Source organism: Frankliniella occidentalis, unplaced genomic scaffold, assembly GCF_000697945.3.
Source record: "Frankliniella occidentalis isolate FOCC.00 unplaced genomic scaffold, Focc_3.1 Scaffold125, whole genome shotgun sequence".
NCBI lineage: Eukaryota > Metazoa > Arthropoda > Insecta > Thysanoptera > Thripidae > Frankliniella > Frankliniella occidentalis.
The window spans coordinates 690286-699922 of record NW_026267252.1 but is presented as its reverse complement, the minus strand read 5'-3'; the positions used below and the strand labels follow the sequence as shown (position 1 = coordinate 699922).

Here is a 9637-nt window from a genome sequence, read left to right as displayed (position 1 = left end):
CAAAACAAATCAATGCATTATAAATCAGATCTGCTGATATGGAAGACAAATTGAAAGCAATAAATATGAAAAGAGGGTTTGAAGTAACCAGTACAGATAACACACTCCTTGAACCAGAACAGAACTATTCTTTCTCATCACAATATGGTCCACCAAAATATTTGATCCAATTCCTCACTCAGTCTCGATTAAAACTGCGACAATAGAGTGCTTTTACACCTAACACTACTATTTCTTAAGAGAATAGCAACAAAGATTTTTGATTATTATTAGTTTTTCTCACTTTTGAAAAGTATAACTTCGGAAAAACTACTTAAATTTACCATTAACGGCTAGTGAACTGCTATAGAAAGTTTAGAAAGTCAACAGTAAGGTACAGTATTTCATTGAATATGATCTCTCATTAACATAGCTAATCATTGACATTTTCAAAAGGAATAATACCTTGCAGCAACTGGGTTTCTCTTAAATGGTTAGGAATCTAGTGAAACAGTTTCTTGCACTCTAAAAACTTTATGACACAAATGTAGGTCCATGATCAACTACTATATAAGGTTATGGCCACAAGCTAAACAATAGCTTTCAACAAAGCTCTTCAACAAACTCTTCATAGAGAAAAAGAAATTATACAACTACAATGGCATGTTAACACCTACAATGGCCATTAAGATACAACACATTGCAAAACAATGAGGAGGGGGAAGGGAATTGAGTATCAACAAGGTAGTTGATTACTACACATTAGTACACATATAATACTTAATAAAAGCACCAAAGCTTGCATCTTAGGTCTAAATAATACAATCTCGTAAAACACAAATGTGACGTTTGATTAGGAGAAAACAACTGAGCTGCGTCAACACAGTATCAGAAGCAACATTAAATATATGAATATGTCTATACATCTAAAAGTAATATTTCATTTAAAATTCATTAGATACTTTTCCACAGCCTCTTTTACATCTACTATCACCTTATGACACTTTTAGAGGGATAAGAAAGGGTTGAAGCACTCTAGAGAAAGAAACATTTCAATACAGTTCAATGAAGAGACCAACGATATGCCAAAATACTCATTGAGACAGATTGTGCCTTTTGAAAAGAATGGTGATATGCCAAACATGAAAAGCAATTGAGAGCATTGGTCTTACACTTGTCAGTCTATGCAAACGTTTAAAAAGGTGAACACAGGAACAAATCTACAGTGAGTTATGACGCATTATTATATCACAGGCGCAAAAATGTGTGTAGCTGCAAATTGCCAGTGGTGTCTATGTCGACCAGGCCTGCCCAGAGAGCTGTGGATATGCCATCAGACGATCGTGTCGGGGGCGCCAGAAGAAGACAAATGGCCAGACAGACCAATCTTGGAGAGAGAAGACGAAAGGATCGGTTTAGAGCCGCTGCTGCTACTGCCTCCAACAAAGGGCAGCACACTGGTACCACCACCAGTGACACCCTCACTGAACAGTCGTCGGAAGCTGCACACAGACGCAAGCAAACCATCACCCAAGAGACAGGCTTCCACAAAAACTTTTAAGCTCCATAACCGTTACATCAAAGTTGCAAAACTACTTGGTACAGTTCACAAACAGACAGGTAAATAGGTACACCTTTAGACCCAGAGAGATTCAAGAAAAAGAGATTTGAAGGAGCAAAAGTCTATTCACACACCAAGCAAACCTCACTGAGAATGTGGTCTTTTTTTCTTTTGTCTTTCTATACAAGAGTATAAAATATAAGTACATAATACTGAAAACCTTTGTTTGTTTCCAAACAAAATTCAGGATGGCTTTGTATCCAAAGTTTTATACAAAATGTTAAACAATAATTATCTAAAAGAAGATGCACTTCTTGACTAAATGATTTTCTAGATCACTAAAATGCAGGTGATACTCACTGGGAGCCCTAAGAAAGCAAAATTACAATCAACTACATTTATCTACAAAATCAAAAGATAGTGACTACTGATAAATGCAACTACCTCAGAGAACAAACAAGAACTAAAAAAAATTCCTGAGTGGTGACAATGCATCAATTAAGGTGGAGAATGGGCCCCTTACAATTCTTGAGCAAGGACTCCTTGGTATAGTCAAAAGAATGAAACTACACCAAAGCGAGCAGAGGCTCCCAAACCAAGCAAACCCTGCACACCCCTTACGTTTCACTTTATCAGAGCTTCTTAGATGAGCTGGGTGGTGGACATGACGTTGGTAAGGTATTTGAATCTGTAGTGCAAACAAAAAGAAAATGAAAAAAAAAATTGAACTGAAAGAACTTGGAGATCCATTCCAAGATGAGTAAAAAGAAAGAGGTTTGAAATAACAATGTAAACTAAAAGCTACAAGCGCCTAACAATAGTTTCCTCATGCTAAAGAAAATAAATTTTAATGTAGGAAAGAAATATTGATTTGAAGACATGCAAAAAATAAAGGATGTTGTTTTGTTTTTTTTAAAATAATTTTTTAGCCTTCTAAAAACCCAGACCATTAGATAAAAAAGTATAAAATTGAGATGTATTCAAAAGTGACACGATGTGTAGATACATAAGTAAATACAGTGACAGTGGCCTGGTCACCAACCAGCATGCTGCCTGCCTACCGCATGCACCAGTCACCTAAATAACAAAAGTACTAAGGAAATATAACTTACAATTTGCGTATTCCGGAATCTGACTTTTTCCAAGGGGCATCATCTGGCTCTTGAGGCAATGGACCCTCAACGATCAGTTCCTCCTCCTGTGGGCTACAAAAACATGCAAACAAAAATTACCCACTACTATCCCGTGAATTATTAATATGAACCTAAACCAAAGTGTTAGAAAAAAGGGGATTGGGATAGCAAATTATGAACACTGATCTCCAGCGAAGCATAGAGATGCCCTCACAGTCACATTCCAGTAGCGCCGAATACAACAGACTCCAATACCCAAAGTTAACAGTTAGCATATACTCCAACAGCACCTGATACCCGATCCTGATAAATGATCCAATTAACAGCATCAAACAAACAGAGAAAAAACATGGGGAAAAAATGGACAAAATATGCTGAAATATTAATAAAACTTTAATATAGGTCAATAAAAATTGTGCGAGTGTTAATTAAAAAAACAGCTAAAACTCAGGACAATCATGTGTTATATGAGAGACACGTCCATCTGGTGATAGTGTCACCATTACTGATGACACTCTTTTGGGAGTACATTCTGCAGAATCTTTAGATGGTGAAGTACAAGGGGTGCGAACTCCATTTATGTTGGGGGTAGAAAACTTGAGCCATCTTGGATTCATGTAACCCGTATTCTCTGGGGTTGAGCTGACAAGAGAGGAGCAGACTTGCTCATGTTCAGAAGAATTTGAATCCAGGGGAACTTCTAAGTCACGTACAGTCGGGGGAATCACTACAACGGATAATGCTGGTGAAGCAAAGTCTTCATCTGCCGCAAACACTTGCGGCAAGGGAAGACGATGAAGGGGGAAAAGAGAAGGTATAAAAGCTGTTGATCTAAATAATGAGGGCCGAGGTTGCGTACTATCTCCCTCAGAATGTTGAGAAAGATTGTTGAAGCTGTTGAAGTTGCTCCCGCTGGCATTGCTCTGGGCGCTTGTGCTATCATGCCTACTCTTGTTACGACTGCTGCTTGAACTGGTGCTCCTACTGGCGCTTCTACTGGCGCTCCTACTGATGCTCCTACTAGTGCTGCTGCAGCTGTTGTTGCTGAAAAGCAAACATATTTCCTGTAAAGCAAAATGATAGTCCTGTGCACTGTAATCAGGATATCATTCTAGGTTAGAACAAAAAAACTAAGATGAATTATGGAAGCATAAGAAGTATAAAAATGAAATAAAAGTCATTGAATGAAAGTCAGTTCAATGAAATCGAAAATTAGAAAACACCCATTATACCTACCACATGCAACTGAAAATCAAAATGCTCAGCAATACATAGATTCCATTCTTATAACTAAATACTACAAAAACAAAACAAAAATGAAGTTATTACCTCTTTGGTGGTTCCTTTGGTCGATACATTTCCAACTCATCTTCCAAGTCACTAACTCGAGCCTTAAGTTCATTTCTCTCATGAAGAATATCTTTCAGCTCCTGAGTAGTAAATCTTGGCCGGTTAGGGTCATCTTTGTCATATATAACTTTATTTGTGAGATCAGGGGAGTCTTGCTGTAAGAGTTGCACAAATTTTGTTCATGTCGCTCAATGGAAAAATGTGTACCTGGAACTTAACTTCATATACTTACAGCAGATATACTCAGATCTTCATTTTCCTTTTCTGCCAAGCCAAGACGCTGCCTCAATGACTGTACTTCACGTTGCTGATCATGTAATTGAGCAAGAAAATCAGCTCTTTCATCAATCAATGAATGGATTTGGGTTTGCCCTAAGCGTTGTTTCCTTCGTAATTCACGGCTAATGATGGTCAACTGCTCGACTTGTGATGACAACTAAAAATTGCCAAAAAATAATGAAATATTTTAAATTTAAAAAAAGACACCAACATAACAACAATATCTTACAGATTCCATTTCAGTCTGTTTGCTGAGCAGCTCCCTGTCTCTTTGCCTTAACTGATCCTTGAGACGATCTACTAAGCCCCGAAGTCTTTGCACTAATGCCATATCGACCTCAGGGCTTAATAGGGCACCTGGAAGCAAAAATGAAAATTAAAGTCAGAATAAATAAGATCGACTTTAACTATTGCACTGCTTGACTGTTGGAAATGTCAGGAGTGTATAGTAACCTGGATCGGGAGCCTTCTCAGCCTGTTTTTTTTCCGCAAGCACTGAACTCAATTTTCGGTTCTCCTCCTGCAAGTGCGAGACCATCGCTTCCAGATCTCTGGACTCCTCCCTCCAGTGCTCTTCAATTTGCTCCAGCTCCTGTATAAAAGGTTGACATGAAACATAAATTGACATCGAGAACCTATAAAATACAGGGTCAATGGACAAAGTTGTTTCTCATGATGGAGAGCATTTAAAGTTCAGGTGTAAAAGGTCAGCCCCCACCACCGCTGCCACCACTACTGCATGACACACTGCGGCCGCCACACTGAGACAGGCACCTCTTACCATTTCAAATCGCTGGCGATCTTCCGCTTTGCCAATTTTGTCTTTCTCCAACTGGGCGATGCGAGCTTTAAGCTCCTGGATTTGATTATTCTCCCGTTCATTGCGAGTGGCCAAGCCCTCGAGCTGCTCCAGGGCGTTTATCACTTTCGGCATCAAATTGATGACTGCGTCCGTCCCATACACGTCGATCATTTTCTCGAATTCCTTGCCAATTTCCGATGCTATGTCGTAAACATCAATGACAGACACCTCTGGCTTGCTGTCGTCCATGGTGTCTTCCAGTTCTTGTTCTTCCAAGTACGGCATAAGTGACTTGTGGCCTGATTCAATGCACTCAGCTGCTCCAACGTCTGTCAGCCCGCTGCCATTTTCACAAGACTGATCTTTTTCTCTCTCGCACGTATCTATCTCTCTCTTTCTCTCTGCTCTTTACTATTCAAGATGAAAAATCGTGCGCTGCTCACTGAAGGGCTTTGGTGGTTTCCCATAAAAGTTATTAATTGTTGTCAATAAAGCGATCGGCTTACGCTGAAATTGGTTCTTTTCGTTCTAGTGATCTAAATCCACCAAAAAATGGCGGGGAATTTTTGGCAGAGCTCTCACTAGTAAGTTTTTGTCGTAACTCCATTCAAGTTTTATAACCTTTTTTTCCATTTTGTATGGCTTCTGTCAGATGGGTTAGGTTCTTCTTGATCAGTTTACTAATTGTGATGATACTTTACCTTTCTTATACTTTTTTTTTATTCTAGTACAGGACTAGTAAAATTATTTGCTGATAATTTTATAGTTTCAAATCTACAGACTTGTTCTAAACAGCAAACTTAATACGTTGTTTATGTTTGTGCTTAATTTTCACTGTTTTGATTTGCAGCCAGCAGTGGCTTCTTGACAAACAAGATTTGGTGCGAGAAAGGCAGCTTGATCTTCAAGTTCTTTCAGAAGAAGAATATCAAAAACTTTTTATCTTCTTTTCCAACTGTAAGTTTGCTTTACAATATTTTCCTGCTAACTAATTTTTATTTGGCTCCTAAATTTATAACCATTTTTGTATTCAGTCATCCAAATATTGGGTGAGCACTTGAAGCTTCGACAACAAGTTATTGCAACTGCTACTGTCTACTTCAAACGATTTTATGCTCGTAACTCCCTGAAATATATTGACCCACTTCTCCTTGCCCCAACATGTGTTGGCTTAGCATCGAAAGTTGAAGAGTTTGGTGTCATTTCTAATAGCCGTTTGATCACAACTTGTTCAACTGTTGGTAAGTGGTTCATTGGTCCTGTACCCAATCCATTCTTAATGTACATAGGGTCCTAAACAGTATACTTCATGCGTGATGCGTATTGTCTTGCAGTGAAAAACAAATTTAGCTACGCCTACACAACAGATTTCCCATACCGCACCAACAATATTTTGGAGTGCGAGTTTTACCTTCTGGAAAATCTGGATTGTTGCCTTATTGTCTACCAACCTTACCGTCCATTAATTCAGTTGATTCAAGACATTGGCAATGATGAACAACTTTTCAGTCTGGCATGGCGTGTTGTAAATGATTCGTTGCGCACGGATGTTTGTCTACTATATCCACCGTATCAAATTGCTATTGGTAAGATATTTTTATACCCCATTTTTGAACATCTTGTTTAGACATAGTCAGCATGGTCCATTTTTTAATTTGATTTTATCTATTTACAGCTTGTTTGGAAATAGCTTGTGTCATACTTGGCAAAGACCACAAAAACTGGTTTGCAGAACTGAGTGTAGATATAGAAAAAATTCAAGAAATAACTAGGTATATTATTAGTTTATTTGAATTATGGAAAACATATGAGGAGAAGAAAGATATCCAGGCTCTACTTGCAAAAATGCCGAAACCAAAACAGTCTCCTAGCAGATAAACTAATCTATTGCCTCACAAGTTCTATTGAAAATGAATCAATTCCCATTTTACAAAATCAATTTTACCTTTGATAGTCCATTTTGACTCACATGATCTCTTAATTTGGTCCTCTCTGAATGTCCTTTAAATTCTGGAGCTTTATTATTTTCTCTTTAGAAATGTGTTTCTCCATAATTTCTATCTCTAGCAGACAAATCAAACTAACTGACCAAATATTGTACTGATTTGTTCTTCTCACTAGATTATCAGCCCCAAGTAATTTTGTTATCAATTTTTTGTCATTTCCTTGTGAATAGTTCCAATACTTTTGTGGTTTTATAATTCTGAGGATAGGATCTAAACAATGTGATAGTGTTAGCCCTTTCTCAAGGTTTGCCAACACAAATTCTTGTGCTCTATAAATTATTTACACCAATCAACTACAAGATATCTAAACTTAATTCTACCAAACTGTAATGGTGATGGGCACTTAATTAATCATGTTTGGTTGTATTTTTTTTTTTTAATGAGACGATGAGCTAGCCTTAAATCATAGGCTTAATTTTTAAAAGGTATGTATAGTTGTGTTTTGTAATTCTCAAGGAACAGTGCCAGCCATTGAAGTAAGAAAAATAAAATGACAAACTGTATGTGCTAAATTATTTTTTTAATTTGTTTTCTACATGAAAAATTTCCAGATGTACTTTTTGATAGTTTAAGGGCACCATGGAAAGTGCGGTATTTAATCTACATACAGTATTTCTAGAATGGAAACATCTACAGTAATCATCACCAACTTACTGTTTCCATGTACAATAGATTTGGGTAAAAATTACCATTGTGGCAAGTATTTATATAATTTCTCAAATAGTCAATTAACAATACTTGATTATTTTTTTTTTGCACACTCGCAAAGCAATTTAAACTAGACAAGACTTCAGAAAATTACAGCAGCATGTTTGTAGCTTAGTGCCATTTTGTCATTCTCAATTAGTGCAGGTGAATGGGCCAAACAATAATTACTTCACAAGCATTTGACAGCTTTCCTCGGCAAACAGGGTTCTCTCCCCCTCTACATTCATAATTACAACCAATACAACCCGGTAGTTTCCCCCACTAGTCAATTTCGGGTCTTGAACAGCTCCATATTTACCATCCTTTTTAGCAGCTCCGGAACCAACCTGAACTTGACCACCAGTCTCTTCTGATAACTCCTCCTACAAACAGGAAATAGAAGTTAATAACAGAGTAACGTGTTTTAGTTAAATACACACCTTTCCATTGTTTATTTACCTGAGTAAATTCATATGCAATGTAGAATGGTGCTTCAACCAAACTCTCTAACTTGGACTTGAAACTTGCGTCCTTGATTTCAGCTTTAGGATAATCTTTTGCATCCTCTAGTGGCCTCACTAGCAGAAGATATCCCCTATAAAATCAAAAATGGATATTTTAATTCTGAAATTTGATTTCTTTTCCTTCAATATTTTGTTTACTTACTCCACATCTTTGGCTTGCTCTTCAGGAAGTGGAGCTAATGTAAGATGAGCAGACTTAAATGTGACGTCCTCTATTTCAGGCATCTCCAGTGATGGGGGCGTCATTGTGTTAACTGTTGAAGAAGACTCTCCCTTCACTGAAGAAGTGATTTTCACAATATATTTTGTTAGTGGCTTCAGGCCTGTAAACTGTAAAAACATAAAAAAAGGTTGAGGCACAAATTTAATTTCCAGGTTCATGCCACAAGTTTTCCCAAGCAGAATTTTACCTCAACACTGCACTTTTTACTGTCGTCAGCTGTTGCTTCCTTGTTCTGAGACTCACTCTTGTCACTGTTTTCCAATACAGCAGAAAATAGTGATCCAGCAGCCGAGCTACTCCATTCAACTGTTATAGTTTCATTTGTCAATTCTGAAATCTTGATCCAGCTTGCTTCAACGTTTTCTGATGCTGCAAATAGAATTGAAATAGTTTAATATAATTCACTATAAATCAAAGAATCTAGTGGAGAAGCGAACAAAATTAATCTTCTGTAGATACTTGGAGGGGGCATAATGAATGTTAAAAAGATCCGAACCGAGTGCCAGAACAGCTGCCGCACAAGCGAGGGCCAAGAGGATTCTCTTGAAGGCACCCATCTCTACCACCGATGAAGCTGACTCTCAGTGATGAAGTGAGTCAAACCGGCTAGGCGCTTTTGCTTTTGCTTTTGCTGACCTCGCGATGCACGCGTCTGAACCAGTAACCCCGTAGTCTTCTCCGACTCCCCAATGACCGAATGAATGACAACTCGGCGATGAGAACGTCACATTCGTCTCTCTCCCCGTCCTACCCATAGGGAGGAGAGAGACAGAGAGCGCCCGCCCAAAAGAGAGACGGCGACGGAGAGGGCTTCAACTCAGAAGATAAAGTTGTCCGTCAAGGTCAGAGTACGCCATGCGGAAGAGGAGTTTGGAGAAGTGGAGAGGGGCCGAGATTCGACGCCGTGGTGGGGGCAGGGAAGTCCCGGGGATGTAGAGGGGTGAGGGGTGAGTGTGTTGACAACTACACACACTCGATGCGGTCTGACTCACCCCCGAGCACGTGGGGGCCAACAAACTCTGTGCAAACACTCGCTTATTTAATTTTAGAACCGGTCCCACCAGGGGGAAAAGGAGCGGCGGGGGAGGAGGGG

The 9637-nt window shown here is 38.7% G+C and overlaps 3 protein-coding genes across 8 annotated transcripts; 1 reads left to right on the top strand and 2 right to left on the bottom strand.

Annotated features, from left to right (window-relative positions):
- Positions 1-1013: 1013 nt before the first annotated feature.
- LOC113206831 (RILP-like protein homolog) lies at positions 1014-5494 on the bottom strand. 6 transcript variants are annotated; one of them, XM_026423090.2, is made up of 8 exons: positions 5084-5492; positions 4756-4894; positions 4532-4659; positions 4256-4459; positions 4003-4178; positions 2653-2745; positions 2162-2228; positions 1333-1481 (listed from the first exon to the last, which is right to left on the bottom strand). In XM_026423090.2, the coding sequence occupies exons 1-7, from the start codon at positions 5387-5389 to the stop codon at positions 2183-2185; spliced, it is 1092 nt and encodes a 363-aa protein (XP_026278875.1). In that variant the 5' UTR covers positions 5390-5492; the 3' UTR covers positions 1333-1481; positions 2162-2182. The 6 variants fall into 6 exon arrangements, with proteins under 6 accessions (XP_026278872.1, XP_026278873.1, XP_026278875.1 ...); XM_026423087.2 differs by lacking the exon at positions 2162-2228 and having other exon boundaries at positions 1014-1481; positions 5084-5493; XM_026423088.2 differs by lacking the exon at positions 2162-2228 and having other exon boundaries at positions 1014-1366; positions 5084-5493.
- Positions 5495-5526: 32 nt separating this feature from the next.
- Positions 5527-7622, top strand: LOC113206836 (cyclin-C). Its single transcript, XM_026423095.2, has 5 exons — positions 5527-5688; positions 5955-6061; positions 6139-6345; positions 6439-6690; positions 6780-7622. Exons 1-5 carry the CDS (start codon positions 5657-5659, stop codon positions 6980-6982), a joined length of 801 nt encoding a protein of 266 aa, XP_026278880.1. The 5' UTR covers positions 5527-5656; the 3' UTR covers positions 6983-7622.
- On the bottom strand, positions 7614-8913 carry LOC113206835 (uncharacterized; the record flags this gene model as incomplete). Its single annotated transcript, XM_052270474.1, is given in 4 exon segments — positions 7614-8180; positions 8257-8392; positions 8464-8651; positions 8732-8913. Coding segments are annotated over 4 exon segments (704 nt in total), but the record flags the coding sequence as incomplete, so codon positions are not given.
- Positions 8914-9637: the final 724 nt, after the last annotated feature.